The sequence below is a fragment of the Platalea leucorodia genome (genome assembly GCF_965183815.1).
Source record: "Platalea leucorodia genome assembly, chromosome: 10".
NCBI lineage: Eukaryota > Metazoa > Chordata > Aves > Pelecaniformes > Threskiornithidae > Platalea > Platalea leucorodia.
The window spans coordinates 18,705,055-18,727,854 of record NC_138832.1 but is presented as its reverse complement, the minus strand read 5'-3'; the positions used below and the strand labels follow the sequence as shown (position 1 = coordinate 18,727,854).

The following is a 22,800-nucleotide window of genomic DNA, read 5'->3' as shown; positions in this document are numbered from 1 at the left end:
CTAGATTTTCACACTTTCTGTGCCGTACACGTTGTAGCCTTCTCTGTACGTAGCGTAATTCTGGGTGTTGGTGGCGGGCGCAGGTTTGAAGTTCTGCGTGTTCTTGGTGAGTTTCATTCGCTTGGACTCGGCCCGAGACTTGTAGCAGAACTCGATCAATGCCACCATCATGGCCAGCCCAAGGCCTCCCACAAGGATATAGAAAACCCCGGCAACATTGCTCAGGCTCAGAGCGCTCGTCTTGTCCTAAGAGAAACGAGCCACACCGTTAGTTTTGCTGTGAGGAGCAGACAGACAGACAGACAACAGGCTACTTTGCACTTAGTCCTAGCTGGAGTAACTACACTCATGGCGTTTAGTGTCCCGCTGGCCGATCAGTGCTGTCCCCCCCGTCCCCGGCAGCCCGGGGCTGCGCAGCAGTGACTGCTCTGTCTCCCACCCTTTGGCGGGCGAAACCCTGGCCGACTCCGAGGCGATGAGATTGTTTTTGGCCGCTGACTTCCCCGGGCCTTCGGCGTCCCAGAGCAAACCTGTCTACGGCCGAGCATCTCCGGTGGCAAAGGCACCTTGGGAAAGCTCTGACGGGGAAAGCAGTGGCTGCGTAAAACAGCAGGTTTTACAGAAGGCCATTATAAAACTAGAAAAAGAAAAACCCAAACCACTACACACTTGGTTTTGGTGAATGCAGATAAAATTATTGAGATGCTGCTAAACTTATCTACCTTTTTTTTCAGCGGTTAGGAAAAAAAAACACCCTAGGAAGATGGTCAGTTACTTTAAGGTCAAGCAGCAGAGCCCTGAGCTAAACTAGCACCTTCGGTGACCGAGGGAGAGCGAGTTACTGAATAAAACCGGTCATTGTAACACAAAAAATGCTGGCCAGGGTTTACCTTCCTTCAATACATGTCAGATGGGGGAGAAGGCTTGCATTTTTAAAACATGGATTCTGTAATCAGATTAAACAGAGCTGCAACCCTTTTGCTGCTGCTGCGTGGGCCGGCTGGCTGTGTGCGGGAATCGATGCTGGCAGGCAGGGCCCCGGCTGGCGGCTGCCCCACGCCGGCCCACGCTGGCCCATGCTGGCCCACACTGGCCCATGCTGGCCCATGCCAGCCCAGCCGGATGGGCAGATGCCAGAGCAACCTGCAGCAAGGGGCTGTGCCCAGGGAAGACACTTGCTGACGGAGCTCGGTTTATGAGTATCTCCAGGGACAGCAAAACTTTCATATAGTCAGAATAAAACCTGGTCTACCTTGCAGGTGTCTCTGCGTTTCACAGGCAGTTTGGATAGATGCAGTTGCAGCAAACAGCTTGCTATTTAAACTAAAGATACTACTCATTTACACCTCTTTTCAGTTGCGGTTTCCTTCTGCAGCTGCTGTGCATGCAGATGTCCCATGATCCCAAATCTTATCTCATACAACAGCTACAGGGTTGTGCCCTAAGCAACTTCCAGTCCAGCTGAAACCAATGAATTTTTATTATTGGCTTCGATGGAACTTGAAATTGTCCTCTGACACTGAGAGGGTGCTTCCAAAATTATAGTTTTCTGTTTGAATGATTATAGAGAGCACTTCCAAAGGCACCAGGGGAGTTAGGCACTCAACTGCGACTGATTTCAGCTGGAGCTGGATTTCTCCTCCCCTTGATGCCTTTGAAAATGTCCTTTACTCCAACAAGCCCAGCACTGCTACAGTGTTTTTCTCCTCAATGCCTCTATAAGCATGAAAAAAAATATATCCTTTGTGTTTTCTTTTAACTGAACGGTGTCAATAAATATTACCTACAATTTCAGTGTGCAGCTACGGGGCTGATCCTCCTGCCGCCTCGGGGGTGGGATCCCCACTGGGGCTACAGCGGTCCTGCCCCCGGAGCTGCTGGAGGCTGGCCGCCCTTGCAGCAGGGCTGGGATGGGACAGGGCAGGACAGCAGCAAAATGGTTCAAAGCAGAATATACAATATTTATGTAATGAGTTACCAATAGTAGTTCTAGATTTTTTTTTTTTTTTAATCAAACCAATTTCAAATGGAATTGGGAAGTAGGGCAGGAAGGGTGTTTTTTCGTTATCATGGGTCTGTCCTGAAATCGTCCACCCTTAGCAAGCGCGTGACTGTTTCCCAAACTGACATGTAGAGAATCTAAGTCACAATTTTGAAACAAAAATGTGTTTTTTCAATAAAACTAAAAAATAAGAAAAGATGCTGGCCTGGATAATACAGATTGACTCTTCATTTAAATGAAGATACCAGCTTGGGAGGCTTTGGGGGCTTCTCTTTCCATGTTTTTCTAGCAAAATACTAAATAGTAAAACATACTTACAACTACAGCCTGTTACTGCATAAAAGAAAAACGCTGTCACGTTCAGAGACTTAATTATTTTTTCTATTCTTTTCTTTCAACCTTCAAAATGTAAATATCAACTTTTGAAAGTCATTCTTTGTATAAACAAACAGTGGGTCAAAATGTGATTGCTAATCAGTACGAAAAGACCTTCAGCGACTGACCTTACTTCCGGAGTCCTTGGCTCCACATTCACCCTTATCGTACCACCATTTGTTTTTCAGCTTGTCTAAGATGCCTTGTTCACTGAGTTTCAATACTGCAAGGTTTACAGGAGTTCTTCACGTGGGAAATAACATAAATAACATTATATTATGTTATTTTATGTTATTCAATCTTTAAACTACTTTAAAACTATACAAAGCGATAAAGCAGGGTTCCTGGCCACAAAGTATTTACACTGCAGGCAACTGGATCATCCCCTTAAGTTAATGCTAGAGCAACGCTATATTACCAGGTCCTGCCCATATCGCTTTGAGTAATCGGCACTCACTGTTAAATGAAGGCAGCAGAAACAAAGCAAGTCCAATTTCCCAGTTTGGTGCAATCACAGGCACTCACAGTAGCTTTATGGATTATGGTGGGTTTGATCTAGCAGGACCCCTCGTATTGCACTAACAGACAGCAAGCCCCACCAACGAGCAACTGTGGCTTCTTACGGTAAAACAGCGCCTGTGGCTCCCAGCCCCCGGGCAGCCCCTCGCACCCGGCGGGGCTGTGTGCGCGCACGTCTGCAAAGCAAAAAACCCCAGGGTGGGTGTCACGGAGGGAGGTTTTGCCAGCCATCACGGCTCTTTCCCTGCCGGTGGTGGGTTCTCCAGCCCCTGCAGTTGCCGCTGCAGGGGCCGCGCTCGGAGGCACCACGCGGGTGGCTGCTCTCCCCTGGAGCTGCTGCATCCTGAACTCCACTGCTCCAGGGAACTGCAGCAGAAAATAAGCAAATGCAGACCTTTATGAAACAAATGAGTGAACATGGAAATGCCGGCTGAAAGGGCCCAGGGTGGGAAATTCTGGCAGGATGAAGGGAGCTGCTGACTGTGATGCTGCCAAGAGCCTGCAAGCCCAGGGGACCTGAGCTCACTCGTCCCTTCCCTGTGGGAAAGCAGCGCCTGAGGAGCCCTCAGTTGGGTTTTGTAATTTCCATTTCCTCCTTGTGTGATGTCTTGGGGTTTTTCCTGCCCGTTTTCATGAGACAGGCTCCCTGTGTTAGGGACATCTTCAGTTCCTGCTCCTGCTTGAACAGCTTTGATCCCTGCTCCATGGCCGTGCAGGGCAGCCGGTGGGGAGGAAAGGGATGGGTCCTTAGTCTGTATCCTCGACGATGCTGTGCCACTTTGCGTGGGGTAACACCAGGCAGACACACACACAGCTGCCGTCCAACATGCCCCACTGTGGGGCCATCCATGCCTGCGGTCAGCGGAGGAGACGCAGGAGCTCAGCCCACGTCTGCCCCGGCACCAGCCTCACTGCTCGCTCTCGCTGCTCCCTGCCTCTCTCCCACTCCTGCCCACAGTGCGTGACTCTGCAGAGTGGAAGAGACTCAAGAGAAAGAGCAGCACAACCTATACAAAACACCTTAATTACATGGCGGCATTTAGGGAAATGTCCCCAGGCTGGGAGGGCTCACAGCCTTCGAGCAGCTGGAGCGGCTGAGCCCTGCCACGCCTGGGGCCGGTAGATACTGGAAGCAGCAACTGGTGAAGAAAAGCCCTGTTCCCTCATGTGCCAAGAAGCTGCCTCTGAGATGGCGGTGAGACCTGTCGGCGGCTGATGATGGAAAGTGCTGCCCTTGGAGGTGCTACGTGCCCTTCAGGAGGAGAGCGGGCATGAGATGCCACCCTGGAGGGTGGCAGCCCACAGGCTCCGCTCGGCCGAGCCCAGGCAGGTCGTGGGGTACGATGAGAAAAATGAGCATGTTCAAGAGCTCCTGAGCTGAATGCCCCAAGGGCTGCACCAACGTGATCCAGCGTGGCACTACTGAGGCCAGCAGGGAGGGCAAAAGCAGGGAAAAGGCATCAAGGTGGGGAGAACCGCTGGTCCCTGGTCCCAGCGGCAGCGATGCTGGCACTGCCTGCGCTGGCAGAGCTTCCCGGCTGGCCAGGCAGAGGCAGCACCACTCCTCCTGGTCTGCACAGGGCTCGGTTTGACACCAGCCAAGATTTTATTTTTGTAAAATGGCTATTTTTAAGCAGCAGCTGTAATCTAATTAAGTATCAATCAGGGAAGGCTGTATGCACTCAGCCGGACACAGCCGACGGGCGGCGGTGACAAGCCGCACGAGACAGAACGTGTTTGCTGGCTCGGCTCTGGCAGCAGGCATGGAGCCCCTGCACCAGGAGCCGGCAGCATCGTAAAACGCCAGCTGTATCGCAGCTACCTGTGCATCCACCTATACGCAGGGCTATAAAATATCAACGGGATCAAAGCACGCTCCACAGACACTGCAAACGCCCTGGTGCCGCAGGTAATGTACCCGCCCTGCCAGTTGATGCCGATGGGGACCGGCCAGGCCCTGGCCAAGCCACCCCCGTGGACCCTCCTGGGCAGCTGTGTTGTGACAAGGCCCCCGGTGACACTTGGGCAAATACGCGACAAGACGCTGTGCATGATTGCAATGCAAGTCAGTGAAAGCTGAGTGCTTTTACCTACCCATTACAAGCCCCAGCAGAAAGAGTGGTGAGGATTATTGCTTAGAGAACAGTGCTCTCATTTTAAATTTCATTTAAAAACTGTCCAACTTGGAGAGATTTTATGCAATACATCTCTCCGCTTTGAAAAGCATTGTGCAGCTGAGAATACACAAATAATAGGGAGAAGGTTATAAACACCTTTTCTCCTATCCGCATATTTTATTGTGCAAATTTTCCCCTCCCCCCAGTCCTATTCCAAACACTATTTTTAATTTGCATGCCTTTATAAACCCCATATGGAGTACAGAGAATTTGCATAACATCCAATACATTATAGATTAGCTTTCACAACATCATACAGTATTGGGAAATGAGGAGGCTTAACATGCTAATTAGGGTGCTTTATTTTTTTTTTAAAGCCAAGATTGCAGTTAATTGCACACACGTAACTGCCAAAAAAAAAAAAAAAAGTAGTAAACCAAAATTATCTTAACTAAACAGATGGGAATTTGCCTAAACTGGGGTTTTCACTACAGTTTGTCATGGCCCTATTTGTCAGGTGAGGTACTGCAATACCTCAGCCCAGGTAGGAAAGAGGCAATTTGCTCCGTCCGTCTGTCTTGGCACGAGGAGCAGAGCGGGACACGCAGACAAGCGCCGAGGAGCCGCTGCATGCTTCAGACCCACCGACCCTTTGCCGGCGGAGCCGTCACCGTGCCGGGGTGCTCCTGTGCTGGGGGCTGTCAGCCATCCTGCCTGGCATGGGGGCTGACCGCGGGCGGCTGGTATGAGATGGGTAAGGAGGGAGTGGGGGAGGAAAGTCTGACATGAAGCTCCCCTGCCTTAGCCCATCCCATCTTCCCAGCATGCAGGTGACCTGGACGTTTGCCTGAGCGAGCTCCCGGCCTCCCTCGGCTCCGCTATTTTGCTGGCCGGGGCACCAGGATGAACAGCGCGTACCTGAGCAAAGAAGCCCTCTCAATGTGCTAGAAAAGGCACTAATTTGTGCTTCACAGATGAAGCATGAAATGCAGCTTGTTTGATCAAAGTCCTAAGGAACAATTTTGTCTGCTTCCAGGAAATTAATCCCGAGACCTCTTAATGCACGAGCTGCTCCCCCGCGCAGCAGGATCTGAGCGACCCGATGGTGGGAGCAGGCGCGACGCCTCTGCAGCCCCGGTCCAGCGCTTCACCCGCAATGTGAGCTGGTGCGGGACGGACTGCTCAGCCCCCAAATTCCCAAGTTAAGTAAATACATTGAAAAGTGAGCCTGGCTGCTGGTACATTTTCCGAGTGCTTGTCTCTGAGTAGCTGTCTAGCCTTGTTCAATTTAATAGTCAGTCAGGCATGGCTTTGGCCAACATCCTGATGGAGGTGCAGAAGGGCACGTCTGGATCGTGGTATTTCTCTCGCTGAGTGCTCAGCAGTGCACATTGAATGCGAATCCTCCGTACCACGCCTCGGCTTGCAACTCAGCCTGTCCCAAAAAAGGCCCTCGGGCAGCGCCAGCACCCTGCCCACGCCGGCAGGTCGAAGGCTACCAAATTGCAAACTGTTTTGTTTGCTATCACAGAAGGAAGCGTAGGGCTCTTCTGGGAGCAAGGGGCGTTGGCTGTAGGAAGAGGATTTTTCGTAGCTTGCCCGGCCCTGTTTGTTTGAGGGGGAGATTTTTTTTTAATTCCCTTAGAGGCCGAGGAACAGAGAGACTGAATGACTTGCCCGGGTCCCACGGGAAGGCTGTGTCCCAGCCGCCCACCTGCCCCCCCCAGCCACCTATGCCACCCCGAAAATGGCTCAGAGGATCATTTGCTCACTTTCTGGGTCTCTCTCTCAAAAGACTTCAATTTCCTCATCTTTTTCCTGGGATGATTTTGTGCTTTCCAGCCTATTTTTTAATTAGGTTGCTGTTGTTGGGCTGTACAGGAGATCCTATGAGGTCCTCGGCCCTTTCCCAGCTGGCTTCAGCTGTTTTTCCTCTGCCTTTAATTTATGACAGGATTCTTTTTCATCTCCCCCCGTGTGGTTTCCAGCCCAGCTCTCTAGTAGTTTGGTTGCCTTTATCAAAGTAAAATGTTCAGAGGTTTGAGAGCTTGTGCTCTCTTGTTGTGCTCTGTACGCCCAAGAAAACAAGCTGAGGCAATTAGGATCGGGATGTCAGTGTTTCAGATGTCATAAGATGGTATTCTTGGGCAGAAACTTGCAGTGTTTTTCTTCCTCACCATAACAGAAAGATTTTTTTTGTTTGCTTGCCTGTGCTTTTCATCCAGATGAGGCAGGCTTGGCTGATCCAGGCTTAACCCCATGAGGCTGGATCTGTTGGGCAGCTTTACCAAACCCTGCTAAGACTTTTTTTGCTGACGTCTACAAATGATGGCAAGAGTTAAGTCTAGAGAAACACTACCAGGTGCCTCATACTGAGTAGTATTGCCCCCAATGGCAAATTAAGCCATTTGCTATGGTTGACTTATTTAAGAGGCATAGTGTTAAGATTGGTGCCCATCTATTCTCACAGGCTTCACTATCAGAGTCTGCTGCAAATATGATTTTACACGTGGGACAGAGATGGGTTTTACTGTTGTTTCAGCAGTTTGGTTTCTCTGCTCCCCTGTTAGAAAACCCCGCTCGGGTGCTGGCAGCATTACCTTCCCCTCTTCAGCCATCAGTTACTGCTAGAAAACAAGTGGTGCCAGTCTTTTTTCCAAATGCAATGTGGCACCATCTCAAAGGGGACCTCCTCTATCCCTTTGCCTTGTGGCCCTGCGGCCTCCTCCCTGCTTGTTTCAGCCCCTCTTGGCTCGGGACACCAGCCCCAAAAGTCCTGCTGCACCCCCTGGGTGGCCCCAGGTGACAGGACGATGCTGACAAACTGATTTTTGAAAAACGATGTGCACTGACTCATTAAAATCTCACCCCTGAACTAGGTCCCCAAAGCTTCGGGTTCAGTTTAAAAATCCTGGCCATCTCTCCCTCCAAATTCAGGAACCGCTACAGCACTCCTTGTCATGAAGGTGATCTTGCATAAAAGCAAGCATTGCTTCCAGGCTGAGTATGTTCCCCACGCTGACGCATGAGATCATCCCTCAGAAGAAAGAGCTGCTATATGCTCTTCGTAGAGCATCTATTATGTTTCTATTTCATTATTATCTTCATCCATCCACACCATTCACATGGAAAAGGGAACACGACGACGCAGAACCCATCTGCTCTCTCTTCTTACTTCTCTTCGAGACACCCTCACCCTGTCTTTGAGGGACTTCTTGCCCCACCTCCTCTCACCACAGCACCGGTTTCAGGTTAGTTGCAGTAATTTTTATCTCCGTTGAGAAAACTGGTGGCATTATGAACTTTCTTTCTGGCCAGAATGAATTTCAAGTAGAAGAAAAGTAAATTAATCATCAAAGAAATAGTTCTTTATCAGTCCCAAATGGGAGAAGGTAGAACTTCTGCCCCTCTCAAATTTTAAATCATAACAGGTTTTTAATTTGATTAATGACCTTTTAGGTTCATTTTCATGATTTCACCTGCACCTACATAAAGTAGATAACCTGAAAAGAGATATTTTTACCTAGTGCCATCACTCTAGCTTCTACTGGCTTAAGAAAGAGACCCAGCAGGCCGAAGTCCCACATACAACTGCAAAAGCTGCCAGGTTGCTCTTTTGGCAATCTGATTCCAGTTACTGGCCATCGTGTTTACATGCCGGTGCTGCAAACAGGACCCTTCCCTGAACGAACTTGGACTGTGCAGAAGAGTCTGAGCAGCTTCTTGGAAAAGTGCTGTTAATTTAGGAAAAGAACATCCCGATCTTGCCAGGAAAGGGCCATTTTCAAGGAACGAGCGATGGGATGTACTGTTGCTAGTGGCTCTGTAGCCCAGTGTTCGGGTTGCTCCTCACAAGTCGCAGCAGGCGATACAGAGAAGAGCCGGGGACAACTACAGGTGAGATTTAGGAGCAAAAGTCACTTTGGGACTCGAAAATCTCACTCGATAATCCATGGACTTTCGTCGGCTGTGTGTAACCGGTGTTTGAGTGGCATAAAGTCTCAGCAACACCGTAGTTATGTTTATTACTTGCAATCAATAAAGATTTAAGTGGTGATTGGAACAGCGTCGGATAATTCACATCCCATTCTATGCTCTAATGGATGTAATATAAATGTTATACCCAAAAATCATCATTGCCAAGGAGAGCAAATGAATGCGGCAGACAGCACACTGTTCCCTCAAACCAGATGAACCATTGCTGAGAATTAATTTAGAATTTTTAGATGCAATCTTTCAGAAAAGGGAGCTGCAAAGAAAAGGTGCAACAAGTAAAGGCTCTTCGAAGCACTAATTAAAAGGCTTCCTCGGAGTTGTGCAGGACGGGGTGGGCAGTGCATGGGTTGCAGTGAATCTCCCAGGCAATGGGGCTGCCCGAGGGCTGACCTGGCACCTTTGGCCACCTGGGTTTTACAGGCCACAAACTGCAGGTGTTCCTCCACCCATCATCAGCCAGTTTCTGATGTTCCGTAGAATATTTGGTGCACAGGGTATTTTCTCAGCACTGTTGCTTGCAGCATCTTGACAGTCCAAATGTAGCTTTTTTGGGGGTAGAGGGTGAAGAAATCACCCATGAGCTTGAAGGAAGACCAGAATAACATCAACAGCTAGAGCTTCTCTCTGGTCTTGGAAATGTACTTTCTCCACTCATGCCTGGGGCGGGATGCCCGGCCGCCCGGCTGCCCGAGGAGGATGCCAACCGCTGGGGAAGAGCTCCGACCACCGCAGCTCCACTGCTCTTATGAGCTGTCCCCACACAGGAGGGCTCGGTGGCTTCTGCAGTGCAGGACGTCTGCATCCCCAGCGGCACCGGGGAGGGAGGTGTGCCATCTCGCCCAGGGACAGAGAGCTCGCTCAGTGACGAAGCTGAGAAACTGAAGGCCAGTGGCAATGGGGATCCCCCTCACAAGGCAGATGGATGCTGGCTCCAAACATATGGTAAACGTGGCCAACTGGAGCCCTGTCCATTGCAAACAGGTCTGGCTAGAAGGCCAAAGACACGAGTTCCTGCTGTGCTTAATACCGCATCTGCCACAATGTGAAATCCTGTGTGGCCGCTAACATGCCCTTTTTCATTTTTTTCCCACCAGTACACCATCAGATGCCAAATAACTCTGGTTGGAGAAGTGCTGTGGAAATGCAGGCACACATCACGAGGGATGCGGCATTTACAGCAAAGCTGTTTGTGTTTTCACGTACCCTGGCACTGGCCGTTTGGGTGCATCAGGGGAGGCAAAATCGCAGCGCCAAGGCACCCCTGGGCTCCAGCTGTGTCACACCGCAGAGGCGCAGAACAGCTGTAAATCTGGTCTCATATCTGGCTAGGCCAGGTTTATTGCTGATTTGTGGGATCAGAGCAACAAAAAGCCACAGGAGGTTTCTGGCAAATGTGGCCCTCTGACGACTGCAAGATTAATGAAGCGTGATGTCCTCCCTCCGAGTCAGCCTGCGACCCTTGCTGAGCCGTGCAGTCAGACCAAGAGCTGCATCCCCTGCAAAGGGCTCTTCACCCGCCCGTCCAAATCCCAGTGACGTGAAGGAGGCAAAAGTCCATGGTAGTACCAGGTCTTGGTTAGTACACTGTAAAGTGTTTTTTGACTTGTTTTATTTTTAATCCCTGTTATTTTTACCTAATCCCTTTAATTTAGGAATCCGACATATTTAGAGCACTCTCACTTCTGCAGCAGGCATTTTTCTCTTGTTTCTTATGACGAAAGCTGTCCTTGCTGGCTGCAGCATCCGTGGGATTGCTGACGGCAGCACAACCCAACCAACGACGTTGTAACAGCCAAGAGTTTAGACATCAAATGTCTGGGTTTCTAAAATCCCCCTCATAGTGTCAGAGGGAAGGGAAGTGGACTAAGGTGCAAAGAAACAAGCATGTTCTTAACTCAAAACGTTTCCTAAAATCCTCTAGGGTAAAACTACTGAAACACTGAATTAATTGTTTCTGTTGGTATCACTGGCAAATCTCCACTAACTTCAGGGGAAGCAGAGTCTGAAGCTTGTTGCAGACATGTGGGAAGTGTCACCTTTAGCATGCTCTGAGAGGTAAATATCTGAAGGGGACAGGGAGAACGACCCCGAACAGCTGCACCATTGCTTTGTGCCGAGATTTCAGCCCCACACATCCAGCATTCCAGAGAAACCCCGCAAAGCCACACATCCCCGAGCCGGCCCGCGCGAGCGCATGGCAGCACAGGGCACTGACAAATGCAGAAATCAAGCCCAGGCACTCTGCTTAATTTGACAGGATACCATAAAAATCTCACTAACAACCATCTTGGTATCATTAAAATATAAAGATAGAAACAATCCAGGAAGAGATACCAAATCCAGCATTATTCTCTAGAGGGCATTGCTTGAGGTTAAAGACCCATCTAAATCAAATAAGGCACTTTATTCCCCCAAGCTCTATAAATCCCAGCCTGATCTGTAACTATTGAATGGACTTTTTGTCAGATCTTGTTACTGAAATAACTTCAGACTAGATACAAAACCTGCGGGTGAATGCATTGTCCAAGTGCTCTGCTCTTTCCGAGATCAGATCTATCTGCCTGTCATAATTTACCAATTTAGCAATGTCTCCATGCCACAACTTCATGTTTTGCTACGCATCCATGTGTGAGGGAGGGGAAGATTTTGGATGGAAACGGGCTCATTATTAAAACCCACTATGTCTGTTCCAAGACTCGAGTTACCCGGTACTTCAAGCAGGAGTGAACAGAGCCCTGAAAACATGAGCATAAAGAAATACGGTCATTCACTATTCCTATTTGTTACCTTCTGTCTCAAAAAGTGATCTTTTGTATTTCACACTGGACATTTAATATTCACAGAAAAAGCACCAGGCATTTCTTCTTTAAGGAATGAACGCTCAGCTGCTCTTTGCTACCATTTCATACCTGCACCAGTTTTTCCCTGCCCTGTGTTACCAGCAGTTGCACATCTACAAGATTTAACATTTGAGGGATTGAAATGCTTTATGGGTGGGCAGAGGAAGGGATAAAAGTGAAAGCCATCTAGTTTGAAAAGACAAAGAGCTTTCAAAATTAGAAGATTAAAACTTGGCGCCTCAAGGCCCATATATCCCCCAGCCACCTAAGAAATACGCTGCATGTTGATGGCTGGGATAGTGCTCAGAGGCATCAGGCACAGCAATAAATCCCCCGGCAGAAGGACGTTGTTTTTCCTCAATAGGAAGAAGAGGAATGTTGTTTTTCCTCAATAGGAACAGAGCCAGAAGCGGTTCCCGTTGCTCAAGACGTGCCCCGGGTGCCCGTGAGCAGCGCCCTGGGACTGCAGCTCCCCGGCTGCCAGCGCGGGCCACGGGCTCAGCCACGGCCATCACCGACAGCTGGGCTGGGACCCTCCTTCAGGAGGTCAATGTATATTTTGCCTCTTTTGTGCCTTTTGGTGCTGACTGGTGTCATGAGATGACAAAAATCTTATCTATGAAGCAGCACACAAAGTAGTTCTTAAAATTTGTTTATGCTGTGATATTGCCAGCAACAGAGCCAGCAGCTGTGGGAGATGGGGACAGGCGGTGGCTTCTCCTGCCGTACTGACATGGTGTGTCAGCCCGCGAGGACAGCTTCTGTTCCAAGGGCACTGGTGACCCCTGCACAGGCACACCGGCTGGCAGTTCTGCTCGGATGGCAAATGCCTGTAAACGAGAGGCTTTGCAAAGGGTGCTGAACACAGGTTTTGCAATGGCCATTCGAACGCTATGCAAATGATCTATCAGGGGACGGGTTTTTTTAGTTACTGCTGAGTATTTAGTAGCTGCAGTAGTTCTCCATAACAGAACTTTCTTCTAGTCTTCGTTACTGTGTTTTTCCATAAATAGTGCTCTTTTGGTCAGTTCAAGGTTTCTTGCCTTTCTTTTTTAGAGGCAGGTTGAAGCAACCACCGTATCCTTGTAGAATCTGTGGGGTTTTTCCTTGCAGTAACTAGGTATGCATTTTAAATTCAGCTGTTTTAACTGATGCTGTATTTGCTGCAACGTGGAAGACACACACAGATGCACGATGCCATTGTAACACCTACACACACTCTGAATACCCCTGCATGGAGTCAGATGTGTTACCGGCTGAGACTGCAAGTTCCTCCGCTCTTTGCAGAGAGTTTGCAGCCTGTGTTTGGCAGCAGCAACCGTCTCTAGGAAAGTATATTTATACGTTTCATAAATGTAGCTCAAACAAATTAAACTCTGTACTAACAGGATCATGATTTAATAGTGTAGCCAATAATAGCCAAGTGCTAATGCAATAATACATGCCTATTGGATTAGGAAATGCAAGCCATAACAAGTCATTGGAGCTCATTTACAGCAGTGCCCGAGACTTGAGGTAGAGATGTGGCGAGGGGGTGGGAGAAAGAACCCAACAGGGAGGCAGAATAAGGGAGGGCAGATGCTTAACGTCACTGCGCTCTTTAAAGCTTTAAAGCTCACACTCAAACCTACATCATCTGAAACAGCAAAGTGGATCTTTCCTGTCGCTGCCTGGATCCTTTCTAACCTGGACGGATATGAGCAAGAGACTCAACTTACCTTGTGTGCAGGCTATCCCCTCACCTTCTCTTTCTTTTGCCTCTAGACACATCCATTTTTCCCCCCGTCTTCTATGATTTGTTTTCCTCTTGGGACGGCTTCTTCTGTGACTCCTGCCCTTGGGCTCCTCAGGGGGCTGCAGGTAGGTGCTGCTTAGTCCAAAGGCTACACAAGATATTCAAAGAACAGCTACGTTGCGTGTAGAAAGCTAGAGGTGTCCGACCCATGATTACAGTGCCAGGGAGCGCAGAGCAATCCACCAGAGCAGCACAAGTGCCTGCATCCACCTGAGCTCAATGCTGAAACATTAAAATTACTTTGAAGAAGAAGAAGAAAGGCATTTACTTTTCCCTTCGTATGTTAACTGACAGCAGTTACCGTTAAAGAGGAAAAAGCCAAGCCCTGACCCCCAGGGAGGCGTTCAAAGGAGGGGCCCTGCTCCTGCTGCTGGGAGCCCACTTTGAGCTCCTGGTTTTCCTTTTTCCTCTTCCAGTCCCAAGGAGCTCTGCTTCGGCTTTTCCCATACTGATGCTTACAAAGCAGGATAAATGACTCACGCAAGCAATTAATGGAAATTAACTGTTAAGCACCACAGGTATTATCGAAATGAGTGCATGAGTCACAAGTCTTTAAGATTTCTTGCGGCCATAAAGGCAGGATGTAGTGTCACTGCACGAGGCCCGGCTCAGCCATGGTTAACGCTGCCCAAGCACGTTTCCTTGCACGCTCAGGTCTGGCTTCGTCAAGGCAGCAAAGCTAGTCCCCACGATGCTGAAGGTTATACAGGCAAAACAAAATGGTTCCCAGTTCTTAGATGCCAGCCCTGACTCCACCAGCTCCGTCCCAGCCTGGGCAACCTGCTCGTCCCAAATTCTCCTTCTGAGTCTGCTAGTTATATTCCCAGGAAAATACCCTCAAACGATCTGTAAGACGGCACAGACATTTCTGCAAACTAGAGCAGGCTCTCTGCCCTTCTTGGCAATGCTCTAAGCGAGATGCTCCGATGAACTCCTAGAGCATTAAGACTTCATTATTGGCACAAAACATACCCAGTACTATTTCCTAATATGCTATGAAGTAATAGCTGTCAATTAAACAAATATTCTGATGTCTTCCTTTTAAAGTATTATTTTGCTTTGTCACCAATTTGCACAACACAGTAATTTCATATTACTTTCCTAGCTCTTGAGCATGAATTAGCTCTGTGCTACTATCACTGGCTCTGACCAGCCATTTTATCTTTTTCCAGCTCATAACCCAGGACTAGAATGGGTGGCAAGTAAATTCATGCTGATGAGCATAATTTCAAACAAATTGCTCAGATAAATTGTGCTGCATCTTTTTAAGATAGCCATTTCCCCAAATGCTCTCTTTAAAGCAGAACACGTTTGGCAATCGTGCTCTTTAGATGTCAGGTATCATCTAAAATAATGCATAACAGATTTCTTCTAAAAATACGCCACTTAAAAAAAATTATGCTGCAAATGCTAACGGCTGTGCTGAAAATGTATCAAAGCAAAATAGCACAGAGAAATGGGGGAACAAATCCCATCTGCTAATGGCCACACTCACAGTTCGGAAGGGCTTGGGAATGTGATGCTTTACGGAGCATGGCTGAGGGCAGAACTCAACTAGCACGCCGGAAAAGTAATCCTACGATTAAAAAGAAACAACTGAAAAATGAAGTAGTATTACACCGCATGTCATTTCACAGATGTACTCCAAAAGAGATATCAGCCTAAAAAAGAATATATTAAAGAAATTAAGTCAAATAATTAGCAAGGAATCTTGGCGTGTGAAGTTGGCGAGATGCTGCATTCAGACAATCTCCTTCTGTGTTGGTTGTCATTAAATGTTACCGTGAAGGTATAAGAATACAAGAAATGTATCAACAGCGAAACTATAGAAATTTATCTTAGCAGAAAATTGTTCCTATGCAACTGAATAATTAGTTTCACTTAAGTCACTCAGCCTGCTACCACCGTCTGCATCCCCTTTTGTCTATTCCTTGTTAAATTCCTATTCAGCCATCACTCAGCTCTGAGATGATAGGATTGTGTAATAAACAAAATAATTAGTTTCCAAACTTGTAATACACTGTAACATATTTCCTGGAATATGGGTTTTTTATAACTGCTATTTTGCATTCTCCCATGATTGAGAACTCAGCTCACATGTATAAGGGAATCTGAAGACGGTATAATTTTGCCACAAATCCAACAGATGAAACTAAATTCACGCTCATTTAGGAGAGCTAAGTGAACAAATTTTGACGCATGTACCAGAATGCCTGCACCAGCCAAGTCAGCCCACACGTATTGACATGCATCACAGACAAATTACATATGGATGGAGCACGTTCCCCTTCGGACTTCTTAAATAAGGACCACTACCGAAATGGGTAACTCCCTTCGCCAGGGCAGTACCGACAGCCAAGATACTGCAGGGCAGACTGGCACCCTCTGCTTCGCACCAGCACTGGTGTATACTGGTAGCACTGAAAATGAGACATATGTCAGCTGAGGCCTTTAAAAAAGAATCTCATTAGAACAGCACAACCTCTTTAGTCTTAAATTACAAGTGGACCCCAGGAGCATGGCATGCTCAGAGGACTAACCTTACAGTCTGTAACCAAACAGGTTAAAAAACTTGCAGAAAGGCACTTGAATACCTTTTCTTTTTCCCGCTGTAAGACTCGAAATCCTTGTGTAATTTGAAGTCACTGTTTAATTTTCCAGCGGTGATGAAGGTACGGTAACGAGAGGTGAACTCACAACTCAGAATCTTTCGTCTCCAAGCGCAGGCGAGCTGCATGCTAAACCGCAGGGAGGATGAGCACGGGAGGGCATTTTCTGGGTGACTGGGTCCTTTGCGGCACAACGATGGGCACTGGCACAAGCAAACAGGCTGCATACTTACCTCTGGCTTTCAGCGCAAGCTAGAATATCAGATTGCACAGAGGAATTCAGCTTAAGAAAATGGCACTATCAGTCTGCAAGGACTCACAGCTACACACAACTCGTTGGCAGGAGGTAGGAAGTGGCTGATTACAAACTCGGGGCAGCGATTTCCCAAGCCTGGGTCTTTACTGGTGAAGCTAAGAGAGGTGGTCTGTCAGCTTCGCCGGTAGAGAGAGCTGCCCCGAGTGAGTAATGGTCCCCGTGCCGCCCTGCGTGACGGGGTGCGAGGTCTGCATCTCCACCTGCGGCACCTTCACCACCCCATCCTCTCCGATTCCCCCCAGCTACCACCGCCTTTAGGGGAAAAGGGGAAAAAAGAACAGTTTTGAAGCGACTCTGAAATGCTATATCAATGAAGTCGTGTTCATATAAACAATTAACCGCAGAGATGGGATGAGATGATGAGGGCAACTCAGGCTGCTGGTGGGAGGATGGAGAGGAGGAGAGATGCCAGCGAGACGGTCAAGGCCGTGGCGCCCGGAGGGCAGCACCGGTGCCCGCCTTCCCCGAGAGAGCAGCGGGGCTCCCACGGGGCCGGGGCACAGCCTGAGCTCGGCGTTGGTGGCCGATGACAGGGGTGTGCGCTGCCGGGAAGGCATCTGCCTGTCTGCTGCAACGCTGCGGCATTGCAGCCTGCAGCATTCAGTGCCTACAAAATGCTACCACTTTGTAACAAAAAAGCCCTTTGATTTACAACATCTCTACAAACAACAACTAACCCCTTCCCCGCCTCCCCTAGCTTAGTCTTCTGTGGGAGGTCTTCTCTGACCGACGTTCTCCTCCCTGGGGACTTCTGCAGGCTAAGCCGTGCCCCCGAGAGCCAACGTCTGTAGCTCAAACAAACAAGTAGTCCTTCATCACAGCATGTTATGACAAACTGCAGAAAGACAGCGCTTTGTGATTTACGGATTAAAACAGCAAAACACGCATCATCGTGTTTGCTCCCCTTCCCTCTTCGCTGGATACCTGTCCCTGGTATCACAGCACACCTGACTCCACTCCCCTAACACTCACTGAGCAGGGCCAAGGGCTTGCTAACGGATGGGATCGCTCTTTGTAAAAGGTCTTTCAGCACAAGCAAAAATAGAAGGATGGCCCTGCCCTAATTATGACCATTTTTAAAATCCTTTTTAGTTTCCTTCGGGCTGTAAGCATTTGTTGGCTGGGTTTAATTCAATGAACTCAAAGCAATGAAGTTCATTGAAGCTGGTTTGTACAAAGAGGTTTTTTTCATGGAGGCAGCATTAGACAATGCAGTGCTGGATCCCAGGAGAATATTAAACATTTAATATACTGGCAAGTATAATGTTACATAAAAATGTTGCGTGAAGGATGAGCAGCAGAGCTAAAAAGCATAAAAAAGGTTGCACTCATCTCCAGGCTGCTGCTGAGCACTGCAGACCTCCCGTTACTGAACAAACCTGAATTCGAGAGCTTTTCCTTCCTTTATTATTACACTTTCGCTAACACCAGAGGTGAGCAGCTGAGCAATTTCCTACGTAGCCAACTGTAAGCAACTCATTAATAGAATGCAGCAGTAATTTGCTGTAATTGTCCGAAACTGGAGTTTACTGAAAATACTGTTATTATTGATTTTGGATGAAAGCTGAAGCATTTTTGTAAGAGAGATTAGGAGTTATTGTTCCCTAAGGAACTGGTTATAGTAGCTGTAGGAGAGTGTCACTATGAAAATTAATCTCAGTACTTTTCAGTATAACAATGCATTTTAAATTAATTTTCTTGGCAATTCCTGTACCCAAGGTGACCAATAGTACCCAGCCTACTCTAGCTACAGCTTCTCACCAGGTTAAAGACTGCACAAATTGCCGGTTTTACACGGTGAGGTTGGCAATATGAAAGCACACTAGTTAACTTTTGCAGTGCACAAGCTCATTAAAGCACCTTCGAGAGTCTCGCTGTGGTACAGGCTGCCTGAAAGACTGGGGGAAGCCTCAGCTCAGCAGAAGGCAGTGACAGCTTTGCCACTGCTGTCACTGGAGCTAGGATTTTAATCCACATCTGTATCAAAAGCCCAGCAAACACAGACGCAGTGCTCCTGCACAGGTGTGTGCAGAAGACTGGTCAGTGGTGTACATAAGGTGACATTTGAATATTCGAGGCAAAACTACCAAAACCTCTTTCCTTAAGATTCATTTCCAGTTTAGTGCGTCAATATACTTCCCTGTTGCAAGCAACACATCTCGTTTCAGCTTCACCTATTGCAGGCTCTAGCTCCTCACACATTACCCTTATTGCTATTGTTTTACCATTAACAGGTGGCTACCATCTCTGTGTAACATTGTGTCTTCGCTATGATCGTTGCTTAACTCTTATCTCTTGACCCCACGCTGCAATTAGATGAGCAGCCACCCTTTCCTTCCCTGAGCTCCAGACCCACCCAGGCAGCTCTTCTCCAGAGACCAGGCTTCTTCCCAGGGGCTCCAGTTGAGGCCAGTAAAGCAGCATGTGCTCGTACTGGTTTGCTTGACCCCTCCCCAAAAGAGCGAAGGAGAAGGGAGCCCTCTCGCCTGCAGGTCTGTGCTGGCACAGCTGATCCTGGCAAAAAAAGCCTCTCAAAACCCACTCTGCATCACAGCTAAATCATGGAGAAGGACCGAAGCCTTGTCCTCAGGGAATAGTACGGCGGCCAGATGTGATCACTGGTTCCTTGTACAGTTACAAGTACTGATTTGCTCTGCGTAGGTCCCACCAATACTGGACTTTCTATCTGTTAGTTAAATAAGGTTTCCAAGCTTGACCAAGCCTGCTGACAATATTAAATAAGACCGTTTCTTTGAAAGAGCTACTGGGCAAGCGAATGGCATTTTTTCCCCCACCACAATTATTCAAATGGTTTTAATCCGCATTCTTTTTTGGTTTTGGTTTTGTTTTTTTTCCTTGAGAAGTGAAATAACAGCCTTGCCGATTACTCTTTGCTAAGGTACCCGATTGTGGTGACATTGAGGCTGACCTTGGAGTCACCTCCCCCGCTGCCGCACTCTCCTTTGTCGTACCACCATTTGTTTTTCAATTTGTCCAAGAGGCCTTGCTCATTCAGTTTTAATACTGCCAGGTTAACAGCATTTCTTGAAACGATAAAACATAACTTGTAAGAAAAAATGCACAAATGCTTAGGAAATCGTAACGTATAAAAAAAGGAGCACAAGAGGACAAATTGGCTAAAATTTCACAGAACGTGGAGCTATCAAAATGTCTGTACAGCAAATACAGGGTTAAATATTGGAAGGTGGCATGGAGGATAACATTTGCTCAAAACTGAAGTGTGCGGGATGGGGAAATCGTCTTTGAGAAAAAAAGTAACAAGAACACCACATCATGCAGTTAACATTCGTCACATATGGCAGGTTAACTCGGCTTTTACCATTTAAATTGAAAAAGCCATTGAACTGTAAAATTAAAACAGCAACAAACAATCAGAAAGGACAACACGAAGAGAACACTAAAAAAATGGATGCATTAAATAAACGAAACCATAATTTACCGTCTTATTTAACTCCATGGAATATTGAAGATTTTAAACTTTAAAGTTACCTCAAAATCCACAAGAAAGAAAATGACAACACAATACATCAGGGTAGGTGGAATACTATAACAACATGGATATTGTTATATTATTCCACCCACCTTAATGCTGAGCCTTTGGGGGTTGCTACACCATAGCCCTTGGAATCCAGGTTGCCGCCAACTTTCATGGTGTCGCAGGGCTTGCGCTGCTCGATGTACTCGTTCATCGTCGACTCCAGCAGGAACGCAAACTTCCCCTTCGACTTCCGCACCCTCGCCACCCCGTCCGCCGTCGTTTTGGTGAACACCGAGGGCTCGGCCGACTTCATGTACGACCACATTTTCTCGTAGACGGCTATTTTTGACCTCTGGGAGAGACGAAAGGAGGGAAATGAAGAGCCATGTTGGCAAGGGCACAGCACCGAGCTCCTTGGGCTTAGTTGGCTTAGAGGTATAATTAACACCCTGTAACTGATTAAGGCTAACAAAAAAGTCAAGGTAGCTCGGAGAGAGACACATTGCCCCCTGAACAATGACCAAACCATAAAATGATTGGGGAGGGGGAAACGTATCTCAGACATTTATTCTACTAATTGCCATGTAATTGGCAGCCTGGCAGTCAGAATGAGAAATGGCGCGTGCCCATCCCAGCGCCTCGGTTCCTGCTCTGCGGTGGGTTTATCCGCCTGCATGCAGCTCTGCTACTGAACCAGCGGGAGGATGCTAAATCCTAGCTCATCCATCATGGCCAACAGATGCACAAGAAGCCTCTCCTCTTCGCACAAATCCTCAGCATTGGTTTTTGTGCTAACTTGCAGCTAGGGAACACCGACACTTGCTTATTACGAGTTCCCAGTATGGAGCAGGGAAGGCAGGAGCCCGCTTTTCACAGCAGCGATGGCAGGTCTATGAAACAGGAGAGCAGGAGAGCTCTACTGGCTTCTAATAGTGATGCTCATGCATGGGATACAAATAGTAATTACAAAATCCTTTATGAATCAATAGTCAAACTTTCAAAATTCAGTTTCACATTTTCCTAAAAGATAGCAAACACAAATATTAGCAATAAGCTGAAAAAATTGCTGGTTAACTGCTTCCATGTCATGTATATATATTTTTTTTCCTCTTTTCCTCATTTTGAGACCGAGCCAATCCTAACAGCCTCTAGCTCAGCATACAGGTTTTGTAAACCTGGAAATGTCGAGAAATGTGTTACTTCCCCTTCTCCCTCTTCCCCACCAGTAACATTTAAACCACCCTCAGATCTTAAAGCCACCTCCAGACTCTTAAGCATTCGTATCCAGGACTACCGGTTAAACTTTCCTGCTTGGTCGACAGAAGGCAGTAATGCCAACCATATTTCTCTAAAGTCTAGAAATCAAAAGGATTTATATAAGGCTTTCGGTCCAAGCTGTGGGTATCTCGAATTTATGCCTCCTACTCCTTGCCAGTTTCCTGTCCACAGCTTTCGTTGCAGAATGGGAATGAGGCAGGCAGTAGCTAAATCTAGTTCAAATTTAACAAACTTGTGGCAGAATACTGTTAATGTCCATCAGCTTGATGATCGAGACATGTTTCCTCCTCATTCAGGACAATTTAATGTGGTTTGAATAATGTAATGCTTAACAACCAGCCTCCAAACATTTCACAGGGATTAAGCCCTGCCTTCACCATTCTTCAGATTAACATGCTCAGCTAGTGTTGCTACGACGGATGGAGAGGAGCACGGAGGGCAAGATTTTATTTTAGCTATCCTTCCTGATGAGCTGAAAAACAACTGAAAATGCAAACCAATTAAAATCAGCCCAATCGACAATAGGAAATCAGAGAGACAACAATACAGTGCAGCTTCATTAGGAGCTGGCTGGGTGGTGGGATGCAAAAAACAAGCAAGAGGCATTTCAACTGAGAGCATTTCTTGGCTAAAGACGGGCTGTACAGCTTCATTTGTCCAGCATCAGGGATGAAGAAGCGGTGGGAGGAAGGGGGATATAAATGGGCCTGAAATGGTCCCTACGCAGGTAAAAGAAGGAATCAGGGGATTTGCCTGGCTTCCCCCTGCAACAGCAAACACTGAATAACCTGAGATGAGGACAGAGGCTCTGAAGCCACGGGGGGAAGCGTGGCAGCCCAGCTTCTGGCGGGGAGCGTGTGCTCGCCGCCCTGCGCCGGCCCCGCACGGCACTGCCTCGCTGCCTCTGCCAGCCTTGCGCAGTTGGGTTTGGACAGGGGCAGCTCCGAGCCCCAGCCGGCAGCGGGACCGTGGGTCCTGGCCAAGGAGAGACGTCTCACTGGGGCTCTCAGTCAGGCACCCACGGGCCAGCAGCTAAAACATGCTGCTAGCTGCTTTATCACTGATTGCCTGAGGTGCCCTCTCCGAGCACACCGACTCGGGTCTCCCGCTTTTCCAACAACCCCCTTGATGCACGTGGGCATTTTCACACCTCCTTCCCTGCCAGGAGCTGCCCAGGGCACAGCACTGTTCCCAGGCACCTGCTGGAGTGGCCATGGGGACACCAGGGCTACCAGAGGTGCTGGGAGGTGGTGGCTGTCAGCGGCTGCCACCATCCTTGTGCCTGCGGGCAGCAGAGCCCACGTGGCAGCGGCGTGCACCTGCGCAAGGGGCAGAGCGGGCAGAGCGGGCAGAGCAGGCAGCACGGGCAGAGCACGCCACGGCCCAAGGCACGGCACTGCCCACGGCCGACCTGCCTGCTCTTCTTGTGCAGCTCCCTCCCGCAGAAAGGTAAC

At 48.1% G+C, this 22,800-nt stretch overlaps 1 protein-coding gene across 2 annotated transcripts in view; it reads right to left on the bottom strand.

The window, feature by feature from the left end:
- GRIA3 (glutamate ionotropic receptor AMPA type subunit 3) overlaps positions 1 to 22,800 on the bottom strand; it is a gene marked incomplete at both ends in the record, with an annotated part of 156,665 nt that continues 133,865 nt past the window's right edge. The window contains 3 exons of one of the 2 annotated variants that reach the window (XM_082323606.1): positions 1 to 246; positions 19,499 to 19,613; positions 20,173 to 20,420. In XM_082323606.1, the coding sequence (XP_082179732.1) occupies positions 1 to 246; positions 19,499 to 19,613; positions 20,173 to 20,420 (609 nt within the window). Of the gene's footprint in view, positions 247 to 2,505; positions 2,621 to 19,498; positions 19,614 to 20,172; positions 20,421 to 22,800 lie in introns of both variants that reach the window. The other variant, XM_082323605.1, reaches the window with a different exon arrangement.